This window comes from Oncorhynchus mykiss, chromosome 23, assembly GCF_013265735.2.
Source record: "Oncorhynchus mykiss isolate Arlee chromosome 23, USDA_OmykA_1.1, whole genome shotgun sequence".
Classification (NCBI taxonomy): domain Eukaryota; kingdom Metazoa; phylum Chordata; class Actinopteri; order Salmoniformes; family Salmonidae; genus Oncorhynchus; species Oncorhynchus mykiss.
In genome coordinates this window covers 28808030-28826425 of record NC_048587.1, presented here as the reverse complement: position 1 = coordinate 28826425, position 18396 = coordinate 28808030, and the positions used below count along the sequence as shown (strand labels likewise).

At 40.7% G+C, this 18396-nt stretch overlaps 1 protein-coding gene across 1 annotated transcript; it reads right to left on the bottom strand.

The window, feature by feature from the left end:
- Positions 1-2631: 2631 nt before the first annotated feature.
- Positions 2632-7455, bottom strand: LOC110502551 (protein phosphatase 1 regulatory subunit 3C-B). Its single transcript, XM_021580671.2, has 2 exons — positions 7277-7455; positions 2632-4998 (listed from the first exon to the last, which is right to left on the bottom strand). Exon 2 carries the CDS (start codon positions 4968-4970, stop codon positions 4035-4037), a length of 936 nt encoding a protein of 311 aa, XP_021436346.2. The 5' UTR covers positions 4971-4998; positions 7277-7455; the 3' UTR covers positions 2632-4034.
- Positions 7456-18396: the final 10941 nt, after the last annotated feature.

The window sequence follows — 18396 nt, the reverse complement described above, 5'->3', positions numbered from 1 at the left end:
GAGGTTATAAGTAACAAGTAAATTTCACAGGACATAGACATTTCTGATATTGGCAGAAAGCTTGAATTATTGTTAATCTAACTGCACTGTCGAATTTACAGTAGCCATTACAGTGAAATAATACCATGCTATTGTTTGAGGAGGGTGCACAATTTTGAACATGAAAAGTTATTAATAAACAAATTACGCACATTTGGGCAGTCTTGATACAACATTCTGAACAGAAATGCAATGGTTCATGGGATCAGTCTAAAACGTTGCACATACACTGCTGCCATCCAGTGGCCAAAATCAAAATTGCATCTGGGCTGGAATAATACATTATTGCCTTTCTCTTGCATTTTAAAGATGATGGTAAAAACAGACGGTTGTTTTTATCTTTGAATTTTCTTTTACCAGATCTATTGTGTTATATTCTCCTACATTAATTTCACATAAATAATTCAAATCTCTTATCCATGATAAATTATCAAAGTTTTTGAATGAAGGGGAAATATCATCCATTATCTCAGACTTAGGAAAATATTGGAGAGAAAGGCGTTAAGTTCTGGATTCAGCCCCACCTGTTTTTCAAACATTTCTATAGGTTTGCATAATTAGGAACCATAGTGCTGCCTATCGTTGTTCTTTTGGTCTGGAAGAAAAAGTATCCTCTGAAGAGAAAATAGTTTAAGGTTAGTACCAGTTCAGTCAAGTCCACAATACACAGAATATTATTTTCTGGTATATGGTCCACAGATTTCACAAAATTAATCAAATCAATAGAGTCTCGGGTATACGTGGGGAGAGAGATCACCCAGGGATTCACAAAATGGTGAAACCCTGGGACCCAGAAAGAACTCTTGGAATCCCATGCCTATCTAAAATCTATGAATGAGCACGTTCCTTTCACCATTAACTATGACCTATCCCAAATCAGTTTTCTTGATGTCATGGTTATTAAGGACAAAACCTCCCTCTCTGCAGATCTCAATAGGAAACATATGGACAGGAATACCCTCCTTAGAGGTGACAGCTTCCCTCCAGGTCCATTTATTAAGTCAATTCAGCCGCATCAGAAGAATATGCAGCTCTGATGCTTCTTACCAGAAACAGACCACTGACTTCACACGAAGGTTTAAGGAAAGGGGGTACAAAGACAATTGGGTAAAACATGCCAATGTTTTGAAGGGCTAACACAGTTGGAAAGCCTTCAACCAAAAGGAAAAGAAAAAGCAGAACGTGTCCCCTCATGCTTCACCCAATACTCACAATTGGGGAAGGCATTTAAGGACAATATCAAAAAGTAGTGGTACATTATTGATACTGACCCACAATTGAAACCCATCTATAAATAACCCCCGCATATGGTCTTTAAAGACCCCTAAACGTGTGAGACATTGTGGTCAAATCTGAATATCCACAGAGAAAAGGGAAACATTCTTGGAAAAACGAATTGAATATTGTGTAGATAAAAACTCAGCAAAAAAAATAAACGTCCTCTCACTGTCAACTGCATTAATTTTCAGCAAATTTAACATGTGTAAATATTTGTATGAAAATAAGATTCAAAAACTGAGACGTAAACTGAACAAGTTCCACAGACGTGTGACTAACAGAAATGGAATAACGTGTTTCTGAACAAAGGGGACGTCAAAATCAAAAGCAACAGTCAGTATCTGGTGTGGCCACCAGCTGTATTAAGTACTGCAATGCATCTCCTCCTCATGGACTGCACCAGATTATCCAGTTGTCACACCACTCTTCCACCAAGGCACCTGCAAGATGCAGGACATTTCTGGGGGGAATGGCCCTAGTTCCAACAGGTCCCAGACGTGCTGAACGGGATTGAGATCCAGGCTCTTCGCTTGCCATGGCAGAACACTGACATTCCTGTCTTGCAGGAAATCTTGCACAGAACGAGCAGTATGGATGGTGGCATTGTCATGCTGGAGGGTCATGTCAGGATGAGTCTGCAGTAAGGGTACCACATGAGGGAGGAGGATGTCTTCCCTGTAACGCACAGCGTTGAGATTGCCTGCAATGACAACAAGCTCAGTCTGATGATGCTGTGACACACCGCCCCAGACCATGATGGACCCTCCACCTCCAAATCGATCCCACTCAAGAGTACAGGTCTCGGTGTAACGCTCATTCCTTCAATAATGAACGCGAATCCGCCCATCACCCCTGGTGAGACAAAACTGCGACTCGTCAGTGAATAGCACTTTTTGCCAGCCCTGTCTGTTCCAGTGACGGTGGGTTTGTGCCCATAGGCAATGTTGTTGCCGGTGATGTCTGGTGAGGACCTGCCTTACAACAGGCCTACAAGCCCTCAGTCCAGCCTCTCTCAGCCTATTGCGGACAGTCTGAGCACTGATGGAGGGATTGTGCATTCCTGGTGTATCTCAGGCAGTTGTTGTTGCCATCCTGTACCTGTCCTGCAGGTGTGATGTTCGGAAGTACCGATCCTGTGCAGGTGTTGTTACACATGGTCTGCCACTGCGAGGATGATCAGCTGTCCGTCCTGTCTCCTTGTAGCGCTGCCTTAGGTGTTTTACAGTACGGACATTGCAATGTATTGCCCTGGCCAAATCTGCAGTCCTCATGCCTCCTTGCAGCATGCCTAAGGCACGTTCACTCAGATGAGCAGGGACCCTAGACATCTTTATTTTGGTGTTTTTCAGAGTCAGTAGAAAGGCCTCTTTAGTTTCCTAAGTTTTCATAACTGTGAACTAAATTGCCTACCGTCTGTAAGCTGTTAGTGTCTTTTAACGACCGTTCAACAGGTGCATGTTCCTTAATTGTTTATGGTTCATTGAAAAAGCATGGGAAACAGTGTTTAAACACTTTACAATGAAGATCTTTGAAGTTATTTGGATTTTTATGAATTATCTTTGAAAGACAGGATCCTCTTGAAAAAGGGACGTTTCTTTCTTTGCTGAGTTTATATTACCGTAAATATTGATCACATTCCTTGCGTATGGTCATATATTTTGATACATTGAATGTTGATATTGGGAACCTAAGTTATATATTTTTACCTGCTGTTTCAGGAGGTGATGTCACCGAGTACTGCCCCTATTTATACGACCTTCCACCAACACCTGGGCTATGGATGCCTGATGAAGAACTAAGGGTTGAAATGTTGTTATAATAAAATCACCTGGGAGCATGAGCAGCAGTGTGCAGCATTTTATAATTTGTATGATTTACTATTAAATCTCACATAAATTCATATTTGATTGAATTACGTTTATTTTTCCCCCCAGATGGATGGTACCAGTCTAACCCTTCAATGTGAAGGACATCCTATTGGTACCAATCTCACCACATACTCTATGCATAGAAATCAGGATGTTCATCTGTCAGTGCATATGCTTACGGTAGGTTCCAACTGTGAAAATGGGCTTATGTCTGGTTACAGATTGTCAAAATTAAGTTTCAATGGGCTTTTGTTTTATAACAGGCACAATATTGATAAGGCACTAAACTGCTTTACACAAGAATCACATGTCAAATAAAATAAAATCAATTGCCTCTGATCATATTTAGAAAGTGTCTCAATGGTAACCAAATAGTAGTAGAATCTAGCCATGGTCCATATTTCCATATACTTTTTCTTTCTTGATATGCTTCATTGCATTCAAAGCAGCTATTGACATTTTAATATACAGTAAGTTATGTCACTACTACTGCTACAGATGTAGGATCTTAATTTGATCACCCTGTTGCAGGATAACTGTCCTGCAATGCAGTAACTTTAAAACTTGTAGTGTATTTGAGGTTTAAAAAAGACAAAAGTTTATCATTTCCGCTTAGACATTTCAGATTTGATTTTCCCTTATGACAAATGGACCAACTCCTAGAAAAATGTCCATTAATTATAATCCACATACTAGTTCACATTTCCTGTTGGTACATTATTATTTTCCTGCTGTAGCAATCTGGCTCTAATTAAGATCCTACATCTATATCACCCTGCTCCATCCAAGTCCATCCCTGTTATACCTCTTCAGTTGCTATTTCACCCCAGATGAACGTCTTTCCTAATTTCACCAGTAGTTGGCACCATTCTCAATTCTGCCCAAGCTTTGCCACCCAGGAAAGAGTCCACTTGATAAACGGGGACTTCCAAACTGGTCAAACTCCATCTCCAGTAGTTTATTACCATTGTTGTGCTCTGCTGGTTTCTTATGCTCAACAATGGTTTTGGCCAGTGTTTGCACATCCTCTCCATTCCACCCAATGGGTTTGAGCATGTAGTTTTCCCCATCATTATTGTCCCAGAAAACCTGGTCTTTGCTCTTGAAACATATGCAAAATTCAACTTTATTATAAGGATGCACGTAACTTGGCAGATCGAAGACAAAGGTGAATGTATCTGTGTCCTGGCAACTGTAGACTTTGTTTATGAAGGTGCAGTCAATGTCTGTGTGGGTTTTCCATGAGTCAACGGTCAACCGGACCCGGACAGATTTCTCAAAGCCAAGGTTTCGGACTTTCACAGTGCCTGTGAGTGACCTCTCCTGCAGTGTGCAGTTTTCCAGGCACACAGAGTCCTTCAACAGACGGTTCCGGAAGGCCAGATAGTCTGCAGCGGGTTGGGGGAAGTCCAGCACCAGGCTTCGCATGGTGCTGATCTTCAGCTGCATGTTGGCATTCTCCAGGTCTGTAAGGTCAAATTGTAAGTCGGAGAGCACAGGCTTTTCATCGAACTTTGAAAAGACGTGGATGGCTGTGAGGGACATGCCTTTGGAGTCGGCAAAGACCACTTTCTTCTTGCCTTTGGGGATCTTTATGGTGGTCTTGGGGCTCTTCCGGGCCTCCAAGGGCCTTTGGGAGCTAATGCAGGGCCGGAGGGGCTTGTAGTGGTTTTCCCGGTTCTTGACCCTCAAGTTCTCATAGGAGCTGAGGAAGCTCCAGAGAGGTGGAGAGTGTGTGATGTACATCTGCATAGCAATATCTACAGGCATAACAGAGCCTGGCATTGCTGATGAATTGAATAGGTGGAACACCCTGAGGAAAGAGGGAACAAACAGAAAGCATTTTAATAAAGTGCTTGGATATTTTTTTCTTAAGATCTTTTGAGGTTCTCTTATTTTTTTATATATATATATTTTTAACCTTTATTTAACTAGGCAAGTCAGTTAAGAACAAATTCTTATTTTCAATGACGGCCTAGGAACAGTGGGTTAACTGCCTGTCCAGGGGCAGAACGACAGATTTGTACCTTGTCAGCTCGGGGATTTGAACTTGCAACCTTTCGGTTACTAGTCCAACACTTACCACTAGGCTACCCTGCCGCCCCAAATGAGTTCATTATCAAATGAGTTCATTATGTATTCATCTAAACACACAATTAATCTTTATGCACTTTACTTAACCATATTATACAGTGGCAGGAAAAAGTATGTGAACCCTTTGGAAGTACCAGGATTTCTGCATAAATTGGTCAGAAAACTTGATCTGATCTTCATCTAGATCACAACAATAGATAAACACAGTCTGCTTAAACTAATAACACACAAACAATTATATGTTGTCATGTGTTTATTGAATACACCGTGTAAAAATTTACAGTGCAGGGTGGGGAAAGTATGTGTACCCTTGGATTTAATAACTGTCTGAACCCTCCTTTGGCAGCAATAACTTCAACCAAATGTTTTCTGAAGTTACGGATCAGACCTGCACAACGGTCAGGAGGAATTTTGGACCGTTTCTCTTTACAAACTGTTTAAGTTCAGCAATATTCTTGGGATATCTGGTGTGAACTGCTCTCTTGAGGTCATGCCACAGCATCTCAATTGGGTGGAAGTCAGGACTGACTGGGCCACTCCAGAAGGCATTATTCATTCTGTTGAAGCCATTCTGTTGTTGATTTACTTCTGTGTTCTGGGTTGTTGCCTGTTGCATCATCCAACTTCTGTTGAGCTTCAATTGGCAGGCAGGCAGCCTAACATTCTCTTGCAAAATGTCTTGATAAACTTGGGAATTCATTTTTCTGTCGATGATAGCAAGCTGTCCAGGCCCTGAGGCAGCAAAGCAACCACAGTAAAGCAGCCCCAAACCATGATGCTCCCTCCACCATACTTGGGATGAGGTTTTGATGTTGGTGTGCTGTCTCTTTTTTTCTCCACACATAGTGTGTTCCTTCCAAACAACTCAACTCTAGTTCCATCTGTCCACATAATATTTTTCCAGTAGCGCTGTGGAACATCCAGGTGCACTTTTGCAATCTTCAGATGTGCAGCAATGTTTGTTTTTTTGGACAGCAGTGGCTTCTTCCGTGGTGTGCTCCCATGAATACTATTCTTGTTTAGTGTTTTACGTATCGCAGACTCGATAACAGAGATGTTAGCATGTTCCATAGATTTATGTAAGTCTTCTTCTTCTTAACCTCATTAAGCATTCTGCGCTGTGCTCTTGCAGTTATCTTTGTAGGACGGCCACTCGTAGGGAGAGCAGCAACAGTGCTGAACTTTCTCCATTCATAGACAATTTGTCTTACCATGGACTGATGAACATCAAGGTTTTTAGAGATACTTTTGTAACAATTTCCAGCTTTATACAAGTTAACAATTCTTAATCTTAGGTCTTCTGAGATCTCTTTCGTTCGAAGAATGGTTCACATCGGGCAATGCTTCTTGTGAATAGCAAACTCAAATTTTATGCAGTTTTTTTATAGGGCACGGCAGCCCTAACCAACATCTCCAATCTCATCTCATTGATTGGACTCCAGGTTCGCTGACTCCTACCTCTAATTTGCTTTTGGAGAAGTCATTAGCCTAGGGGTTCACATACTTTCCCCAACCTTCACTGTGAATGTTTAAATTATGTATTCAGTATAGACAAGAAAAATACAATAATTTGTGTGTTATTAGTTTAAGCACACTATGTTTGTCTATTGTTGTGACTTAGATGAAGATCAGATCAAATTTGATGACCAATTTATGCAGAAATCCAGGTAATTCCAAAGGGTTCACATACTTTTTCTAGCCACTGTACATGTCATTGTCTAGTACTAAATTCAATGTCTTATGACATTGCATTGCTGCCAACATTGTTTTTTTGCAACTACTTCACCAAACAAGTGAATTGACCAACCATATACTTTTTTTCAGCTCACATTATCATGATAATCCTAAAATCTAAATGAAAACCCCGAACTTTGTGAAATGATCAATACAAAATGTATTCTGCTTACAAATTGAGAACATATCCAATTGAGTTATTGCCTTAAACTGCAAATATCTACTGTAGAGCCACATTAAAAGTAAAAATGTATTATCCTTACCTCGTGGCACTCAATAAATATAATCAACAATGTAGAGAGAGGTTCCAAGACAAAGATGATTGAACAAAATACACTTCAAAACTAGTTTTGTTCAAGTATTTTGCCATGAATTCATAAGTTGATGTCAGTAGTTTTGAGCAGGCACGCCCCCCTCTTGCTATCTCTGCAGTTCAGTCTCCCAATGCATGAGAGCCAGTGATTTCAACTGCCACATCAAGCCAATTTGCATATTTCTCTCACATGGTTTCTCCACCAACCAATGAAAAATCTGAGGAGTTTAGCTTCAACCAATCAGAATCAATATGCCTTGGACTCTGGTCAATCCATAATAGGGTTTTGAGTATGCAAGGTCCATGGTTTGGATACCTCAAACTGACACACTTACTATTTGAAAATCATTGTAGACCTCTGCTGGTATTGATGATGTGCTACAGCTAATTAACTGTTTCTGTTTTATGTTTTTATGATCTCCTTTCCTTCAATATAATAAATATGAACACGTGACAAAAGTGAGGTGGAATCCTTCAATTCATTTATTTTCTCTCACTCCTAGAGTTATCAAGGGCATTTTCCAAGGTGATATGGGTATTGTATTTTGGTCAAATGTTTGCAAGAGTGCTATTTAAAGCTTATTTAATTTCTCAATTGGTTTTAGGCAATGGTTATAAGTTAATTATTATCCATTATTATCCAAGACCAAATTAATCCATTTGAATCGCTTTTGATATAAGATCTAAAGCCACTTTCTAATAGTGAACAGATAATATTAGTATTTAGAAATGTCACAAATCACTGTGTGTGTTGACCTATCAGACCTTTAAAAAAAAGATAAAGATGGCAATTTAATTCCCTCCTATATTTGGGCCTGTTCGGCACACTACGGGGCACACTAAGTCATTTCAACGTCGATAATAATATTTGGTAGAGACATTGATCAATGCGATTACAACCTACAGTAAATTCACCCACTCAAAAAGACAGATAAAAGTTAGTGATAACGCATTATATATTAAACTATGCTTTCAACGATCTAAAAGCACAATCAAATTCCAATGGAAAAAAATCAGATTTTTGGTTTAGTTGTCAACCAAATGTATACAGTGATGTAAAGTACTTAGTAAAAATACTTGAAAGTACTACTTAAGTAATTTTGGGGTATCTGTACTTTACAATTTATATTTTTGACAACTTTATACTTTTACTTCACTACATTCCTAAAGAAAACAATGTACTTTTTACTCCATACATTTTCGCTGACACCTAAAAGTACTCGTTACATTTTGAATGCTTAGCAGGACAGGAAAATTATCCAAGAGAAGATCCCTGGTCATCCCTACTGCCTCTGATCTGGCGGACTCACAAAAAACACATGCTTCGTTGTAAATTATGTCTGAGGGTTGGAGTGTGCCACTGGCTATCCGTAAATTAAAAAACAAGAAAATAGTGCCTTTTGGGTTGCTTAACATAAGGAATTTGAATTAATTGTTTAGCAATTACGTTTACTTTTGATACTTAATAAGTACAGTGCCTTGCGAAAGTATTCGGCCCCCTTGAACTTTGCGACCTTTTGCCACATTTCAGGCTTCAAACATAAAGATATAAAACTGTATTTTTTTGTGAAGAATCAACAACAAGTGGGACACAATCATGAAGTGGAACGACATTTATTGGATATTTCAAACTTTTTTAACAATTCAAAAACTGAAAAATTGGGTGTGCAAAATTATTCAGCCCCCCTAAGTTAATACTTTGTAGCGCCACCTTTTGCTGCGATTACAGCTGTAAGTCGCTTGGGGTATGTCTCTATCAGTTTTGCACATCGAGAGCCTGACATTTTTTCCCATTCCTCCTTGCAAAACAGCTCGAGCTCAGTGAGGTTGGATGGAGAGCATTTGTGAACAGCAGTTTTCAGTTCTTTCCACAGATTCTCGATTGGATTCAGGTCTGGACTTTGACTTGGCCATTCTAACACCTGGATATGTTTATTTTTGAACCATTCCATTGTAGATTTTGCTTTATGTTTTGGATCATTGTCTTGTTGGAAGACAAATCTCCATCCCAGTCTCAGGTCTTTTGCAGACTCCATCAGGTTTTCTTCCAGAATGGTCCTGTATTTGGCTCCATCCATCTTCCCATCAATTTTAATCATCTTCCCTGTCCCTGCTGAAGAAAAGCAGGCCCAAACCATGATGCTGCCACCACCATGTTTGACAGTGGGGATGGTGTGTTCAGGGTGATGAGCTGTGTTGCTTTTACGCCAAACATAACGTTTTGCATTGTTGCCAAAAAGTTCAATTTTGGTTTCATCTGACCAGAGCACCTTCTTCCACATGTTTGGTGTGTCTCCCAGGTGGCTTGTGGCAAACTTTAAACAACACTTTTTATGGATATCTTTAAGAAATGGCTTTCTTCTTGCCACTCTTCCATAAAGGTCAGATTTGTGCAATATACGACTGATTGTTGTCCTATGGACAGAGTCTCCCACCTCAGCTGTAGATCTCTGCAGTTCATCCAGAGTGATCATGGGCCTCTTGGCTGCATCTCTGATCAGTCTTCTCCTTGTATGAGCTGAAAGTTTAGAGGGACGGCCAGGTCTTGGTAGATTTGCAGTGGTCTGATACTCCTTCCATTTCAATATTATCGCTTGCACAGTGCTCCTTGGGATGTTTAAAGCTTGGGAAATCTTTTTGTATCCAAATCCGGCTTTAAACTTCTTCACAACAGTATCTCGGACCTGCCTGGTGTATTCCTTGTTCTTCATGATGCTCTCTGCGCTTTTAACGGACCTCTGAGACTAGCACAGTGCAGGTGCATTTATACGGAGACTTGATTACACACAGGTGGATTGTATTTATCATCATTAGTCATTTAGGTCAACATTGGATCATTCAGAGATCCTCACTGAACTTCTGGAGAGAGTTTGCTGCACTGAAAGTAAAGAGGCTGAATAATTTTGCACGCCCAATTTTTCAGTTTTTGATTTGTTAAAAAAGTTTGAAATATCCAATAAATGTCCTTCCACTTCATGATTGTGTCCCACTTGTTGTTGATTCTTCACAAAAAATACAGTTTTATATCTTTATGTTTGAAGCCTGAAATGTGGCAAAAGGTCGCAAAGTTCAATGGGGGCCGAATACTTTCGCAAGGCACTGTATATGTAAAACCAAATACTTTTGGATGACTTTTGGGTGACTTTACTTGAGTCATTTTCTATTAAGGTATCTTTACTTGACCACTGGGTGTCACGCCTGCTCCCGCACTTCCTTCCCGAGCACCAGACTCCCCAACAGTACGCATTCAAGCCACCTTCAGTACGCACACCTGTCTTTCCCCGTCACGCACATCAGCGCTCATTGGACTCACGTGGACCCAATTACTTGTTTAATTTCCTTCCCTATATCTGTCTGTTTCCTAGCTCTGTCCCCTGCTTCGGGATTGATTGTTATACATGTTTTATTTATTTATTTTACCTTTATTTAACTAGGCAAGTCAGTTAAGAACAATTTATTATTTTCAATGACGCCCTAGGAACAGTGGGTTAATTGACAGATTGTACCTTGTCAGCTCAGGGATTTGAACTTGCAACCTTTCGGTTATTAGTCCAACACTCTAACCACTCTGTCCGTATGTCTGTCTTACCCATGTTCTGACGCTGTTCCTGTCTTGTTCTTTGTCTGTTCCCTATTAAATCAAAATCAAATCAAATTTCATTTGTCACATATACATGGTTAGCAGATGTTAATGCGAGTGTAGCGAAATGCTTGTGCTTCTGGTTCCGACAATGCAGTAATAATCAACGAGTAATCTAACCTAACAATTCCACAACTACTATCTTATACACACAAGTGTAAAGGGATAAAGAATATGTACATGAAGATATATGAATGAGTGATGGTACAGAACGGCATAGGCAAGATGCAGTAGATGGTATCGAGTACAGTATATACACATATGAGATGAGTAATGTAGGGTATGTAAACATAAAAGTGGTATAGTTTAAAGGCTAGTGATACATGTATTACATAAAGATGGCAAGATGCAGAAGATGATATAGAGTACAGTATATACATATGAGATGAGTAATGTAGGGTATGTAAACATTATATTAAGTGGCATTGTTTAAAGTGGCTAGTGATACATTTTTTTACACCAATTTCCATTATTGAAGTGAGCTGGAGTTGTGTCAGTATGTTGGCAGCAGCCACTCAATGTTAGTGGTGGCTGTTTAACAGTCTGATGGCCTTGAGATAGAAGCTGATTTTCAGTCTCTCGGTCCCTGCTTTGATGCACCTGTACTGACCTCGCCTTCTGGATGATAGCGGGGTGAACAGGCAATGGCTCGGGTGGTTGTTGTCCTTGATTATCTTTATGGCCTTCCTGTGACATCGGGTGGTGTAGGTGTCCTGGAGGGCAGGTAGTTTGGCCCCGGTGATGCGTTGTGCAGACCTCACTACCCTCTGGAGAGCCTTACGGTTGTGGGCGGAGCAGTTGCCATACCAGGCGGTGATACAGCCCGACAGGATGCTCTCGATTGTGCATCTGTAGAAGTTTGTGAGTGCTTTTGGTGACAAGCCAAATTTCTTCAGCCTCCTGAGGTTGAAGAGGCGCAGCTGCGCCTTCTTCACAACGCTGTCTGTGTGGGTGGACCAATTCAGTTTGTCAGTGATGTGTACGCAGAGGAACTTAAAACTTACTACCCTCTCCACTACTGTCCCGTCGATGTGGATAGGGGGGTGCTCCTTCTGCTGTTTCCTGAAGTCCACGATCATCTCCTTTGTTTTGTTGATGTTGAGTGTGAGGTTATTTTTCTGAATCCACACTCCGAGGGCCCTCACCTCCTCCCTGTAGGCAGTCTCGTCGTTGTTGGTAATCAAGCCTACCACTGTAGTGTCGTCCGCAAACTTGATGATTGAGTTGGAGGCGTGCATGGCCACGCAGTCGTGGGTGAACAGGGAATACAGGAGAGGGCTCAGAACGCACCCTTGTGGGGCCCCAGTGTTGAGGATCAGCGGGGTGGAGATGTTGTTACTTACCCTCACCACCTGGGGACGGCCCGTCAGGAAGTCCAGTACCCAGTTGCACAGGGCGGAGTCGAGACCCAAGGTCTCGAGCTTGATGACAAGTTTGGAGGGTACTATGGTGTTAAATGCTGAGCTGTAGTGGATGAACAGCATTCTCACATAGTTATTCCTCTTGTCCAGATGGGTTAGGGCAGTGTGCGGTGTGGTTGCGATTGCGTCGTCTGTGGACTTATTGGGACGGTAAGCAAATTGGAGTGGGTCTAGGGTGTCAGGTAGGGTGGAGGTGATATGGTCCTTGACTAGTCTCTCAAAGCACTTCATGATGACGGAAGTGAGTGCTACGGGGCCGTAGTCATTTAGCTCAGTTACCTTAGCTTTCTTGGGAACAGGAACAATGGTGGCCCTCTTGAAGCATATGGGAACAGCAGACTGGGATAAGGACTGATTGAATTTTGTCCGTAAACACACCAGCCAGCTGGTCTGCGCATGCTCTGAGGACGCGGCTGGGGATGCCGTCTGGGCCTGCAGCCTTGCGAGGCTTAACACGTTTAAATGTTTTGCTCACTTTGGTTGCAGTGAAGGAGAGTCCACAAGGTTTGTTAGTGGGCCGTGTCAGTGGCACTGTATTGTCCTCAAAGCGAGCAAAGAAGTTATTTAGTCTGTCTGGGAGCAAGACATCCTGGTCCACGACGGGGCTGGTTTTCTTTTTGTAATCCGTGATTGACTGTAGTCCCTGCCACATACCTCTTGTGTCTGAGCCGTTGAATTGCAACTCTACTTTGTCTGACGCTTAGCTTGTTTGATTGCCTTGCTGAGGGAATAGCTACACTGTTTATATTCAGTCATGTTTCCGGTCACCTTGCCCTGGTTAAAAGCAGTGGTTCACCTTTCAATCCACGGTTTCCGGTTTGGGAATGTTTTAATAGATGCTGTGGGTACGACATCGCCGATGCACTTTCTAATGACCTCGCTCACCGAATCAGCGTATTCGTCGATATTGTTGTTGGACGCAATGCGGCACATATCCCAATCCACGTGATCGAAGCAGTCTTGAAGCGTGGAATCAGATTGGTCGGACCAGCGTTGAACAGACCTGAGCGCGGGAGCATCTTGTTTTAGTTTCTGTCTGTAGGCTGGAAGCAACTAAATGGAGTCGTAGTCAGCTTTATGAAAGGAGGGCGGGGGAGGGCCTTATATGCGTTGCGGAAGTTAGAATAACAATGATCCAGGGTTTTACCGGCCCTGGTTGCACAATCGATATGCTAATAGAATTTAGGGAGTCTTGTTTTCGGACTGTGATTATAATCTAATAAAATTCCCTTGGTAGATAATGCGGTTGACATTTGATTGTGAGGAATTCTAAGTCAGGTGAACAGAAGGACTTGAGTTCCTGTATTTAGTTATGATCAAACCACGTCTCGTTAATCATAAGGCATACCGCCCCCCCTCCCCCCCCCTCTTCTTACCAGAAAGATGCTTGTTTCTGTTGGCGCTATGCGTGAAGAAACCAGCTGGCTGCACCGACTCCGATAGCGTCTCTCGAGTGAGCCATGTTTCCGTGAAAGCAAAGAACGTAACAGTCTCTGATGTCTGCGGGATGTGCCCGTCTCCGGAGCCTGACCAGAAGACCGCTTCTTTTGCCCCTTTTACGCCGACGTTGTTTAGGTTCACCGGCTGGGATCCGATCCATTGTCCTGGGTGGAAGGCAAAACACAGGATCCGCTTCGGGAACGTCATATTCCTGGTTGTAATGATGGTGAGTTGACGTTGCTCTTATATTCAGTAGTTCCTCCCGACTGTATGTAATGAAACCTAAGATTACCTGGGGTACCAATGTAAGAAAGAATACGTAAAAAAAAATAAAAAAAATACTGCATAGTTTCCTAGGAACGCGAAGCGAGGCGGCCATCTCTGTCGGCGCCGGAAGTCACAAATGTTTGACTCCCCGTACCTGCTTCTCAACTCCGGTGTCACTCCTTGCATTGTGTACTTTTTCCACCACTGAATGTATATCTCTTCGCTTTCAGTCATTTAAAAGTATAACAACATTTAAATGGGAATACAATATCAGATAGTTTGCTTATTTATACAACAGAATATTGTGATTTCACTGTGCTTCATCTAATAGCAGAACCAAATGACATGGATTGCAGTTGAGATTACATTAAACGAACATGGTGCAAATGACCAATGCCGTTCGAGATTCTGCACAGATTATTACAGCAATTGTGAAGATATCCACAGACCTGTGATGACCTATGCATAATATCTTGAACATGCATGCTTTATATGATTACATAGGAAGAAATATATAGTTACAGTAACCTCAAAATGTGGCCCTAGTTGTGTTACTCATTTTAAGGTGGAATGTTACAGTTTGTAAAATAGCCTTAACTTTGAGTTGGAGACTTGAATCAAACAAATGATTTGTTAATTTTTCGACAAATGAATAGGCTATTTATTGTATTTCAAAAGTGATATTGAATTGTGTTTGGTTGTCAGCAAATTTCAGTTTGTCTACAAATTAATCATTTTTATGTTGGATTCATGTCTCCATCTAAAACAATAATCAAACTCAAATAATATAATTAAATCCACACTATGAGGTTGGAATAATATTGTGAACTTGTGAAAATTAGGATAATGCCCCTTTTAGTGTAAGAGCTGTTTGAAAACACTGCCTGAAATTTCAGCCTGTTTTGTTGGGATGGAGTTTTGGCCTTCCCTGGTGACATTATTATGCGGTAAATTAGTTAATAGACCAACAAGACAGAGAGTTCCAAAACTCTTCACCAATAACAGGTCATTTTCAGTTTTTCCCTCCCCACTCAGACCACTCCCAGGCAGTGCTAGCTAAATTATTGCTTGAAAAATTGCTCTTTGCTAAGAAGCTATTTTAGTTTGTTTTTGACTTGACCATTTTAATTGAAAACAATCACAATAAGGTGCTTAATTATTAACCAGAAATGATTTGATATTGAGATAAAATTGTCTGCAATGGACTATTAACCAACTGAATAGGCAAAAGTTACTTTACTAACCTTTGCCTGCTCATAGTTGTTTAAAATCACCTGATGCACACGAGAAGTCTATTCAAGAACGCTGATTAACGTTTTGGGGAATCGCGTTGTTCAAACAAACCGTCACGCAAGGTAGCATACATTTAATCAAACTGAACGCACCCCAGTTGATGTCATCAGTTTTTCCGAATGATGTCATCGGAAACGCTTATCTTCTATCTTTTTGACGTTGAAAGGTGGTGAGATTTTCTTACAATTACATGTATTTACATTTTAGTAATTTAGCAGGTGCTCTTATCCAGAGAAACTTACATAGCAGCTGTGTAAATCAACGTCTTGTAGTAAAGTGGTGGTGCATGTAAGGAGTAATATCCTCCAGCAGATGGCAACATCTTCATGGACAGTTTAATATCTAGGTGGTAGCTGGTTACAATATAACATTAGTAATTACGTTCAGCCAAATAAAGGGTTTAAGAAATGTTTCCATATACTGCTGGATTAGCATATGAAACTATCTGCTGTCCACATTGCAAACAGTAAAAAAAAAAAAATAATAATATTTCTGAAAAGACGGAGATAGTTCCCCAACCAAAGTAAAAAAAACAATACCACCCATCCACTTAATATATTCAGGGCGAGACAAATGAGAAGGTGGATATGAGGATTTGATGTTGCTCAATGTAAAGCCTAATGTACAGCATAATCTCATATAACTAGGGTGGTAACACTAAGAGTCTGTTACCCTGTTTTGAGTTTGTATGACATTCTATTGAGTTTCTTTCCTGTTACAAACAGACATTGAGCCCCTGCTCGCCTTATACAAATTGGAGTGAACATAGAGCTTCAGAACACTATTGTCACAGTTTTAGTGAGGCAAAAAAAGGAACAAGGGGGTCTTTCTGTGAGGCAAAGTGGGAAGCCATCTAGTATATTTTGTTGGTTATTTTTATCCAGATCTATTGAATATGTGACCCATACTGCTCTGCTCTAGCCTACTGAATGTTTGAAGAAAGACATTTAGAATGTGGCCCATCGTGGAGATGTTGAATGTGGGGTATTGGGGCAACAGGACACTGGCAGGATGCCTGTTGGGCCCTTGGCTTTGAGCACTGAATGACGGCCAAATGAACACCCAATTCATTGTATGGGACAGTGGGATGGGGGAGAGGGTGGAGACAAGAGGAATGGGGGAATATTACCATTTTGGGAGATGTATAAGTCATTTGCATGTGGTGTCCTAGCTCCATCCAAAGTGATGTGGCTTTCCAAATAGGACTCTCTCATGAAATAATGTGTGGATGAAGGGTGGGTAAGTGGCGCGCGGGTTGAATAAAGAGAAAACAATAGCTTAAAGTATCCATACATTTATAATTATTGTGCAAATTATATCTATAGGCTACATTGAGCTTTTCTTTCATTAGTTTAGGCTGGCATTAGTGCTTAAGCCTAAACTTTCGGGCTTACCTGTACACGTGCCAATTAGTCTACATGCCAATCGGCAAATGCTTTTGAGGGCAGAAAAGTTAAGGTGATCCATGGAAGCAAAAATTAAAATGTCGGATTTGAATTCAATAAGAGAAAAGCTGCGAAATTGAGAGTTGGAAATAAAGAGAAGGGAGAGATAGACAAGTCATGTTAGGGAAAGAGCTGGTGATGTGGTAAAAGAGGATGATAGTGGTGCCGACCATGTGATGTGTGATGATTTTAAGTCGCTATACCAGGGTTTTCCAACCCTTTTCCTGGAGAGCTACCATCCTGTAGGATTTTTCTCTACCCTCAGTTGTAACTAACCTGATTGAGTTTATAAACCAGCTAATTATTATAATCAGGTGCGCTAGACTAGGGTTTGTGCAAAAACCTACAGGACAGTATCTCTCAAGGAGACGGGAGAGCCTTGTGCTATACAAATTCACGAGACACAAGGGGACTTCAAATAACTGTAGCCTATTGTTCATGGGTTAATTGCATTTTCTCCCTGGTCCTTAAACTTATTTTCTCTGCGAAAGAAGCAGAGATGACAGAGAAAACTTGACCTATGTCAACTAGATTGAAGCATTCATTCTATCGATTTATGACATTATTCTCGTGAGCAAGAGTTGATTTAGTCTTCTAGGGAAACATATAAGAGATGCTGCATGTATCTAACTATACACAGATTCACTAACAAATAGCCTAGATTAAATTTCAGAAATTATAAACAGAAACATATCTAAATCCGTCCAAAAAAGAATTCAGCCGTCTTTTACTGTAGCTATAATCTACAGCACATTTTCTGTATTAGCAGGTTAGTGTTGGGTGCTGGCCTCAGATTTTCAATTTATCATATATAGTCGGGAGGTTGCGGATGGGTTAGTTAGTCTATAGTGCCACTGCAGCCACACAAACTGAAGCTTAGAAAAGTATGGTGAACATATTTGTTTTGATATAAAATATGTTATCATATATTTCAACATTGCTTTGGATGAAATATCAGTATGTTTGTTGTGTTTGTCTGACATTCCTGTAATTCATTCACTGCAAACATTAGTATGCACAGCAAAACATCAAAATACAACAAAGCCTTTGTTTGTTGTACACTGTTACAAGACTGTACAGAACTTTGTCTATCATTACTGCCCTGCAGGTCTCCTTGATCATCTTTTTCAAGAAAACCTGCAATTCACATCATCACAAGAGCACCACTTAAGATTCCCAGTCATATCCCCGGGCATCAGCAATAACCATAGGTGCAGGGTTGGGGTCAATTCCATTTTAATTCCAGTCAATTGAGGAAGTACACTGAAATTCCAATTCTGCTAAAGGCTTTTCAGAAAGACATTTTTTGAATTGGAGCGTGAATTTGGATTACTTTTTGAATTGACTGGAATTGAAATGGAAATGATATGTTGGCAAACGGAATGCGCTACTCAATCCAACATTCTCTTTTGTTTCTGGATTTCTGGCTAAACCTTGAAGAGACCTTGAACAGATACAATAAAGAGTCTTTCTTCAACCAATAATTTGTTTCAGTGTCATTGTCTACAAGTCATGGACATGCGCTCCATGACAAGAATACTATAGGAAATACTACAGAATTATC

What these genes read in the sequence shown, in the direction of transcription:
- LOC110502551 (XM_021580671.2), bottom strand. Translation starts at nt 4,970, where the DNA reads ATGCCAGGCTCTGTTATGCCTGTAGATATTGCTATGCAGATGTACATC.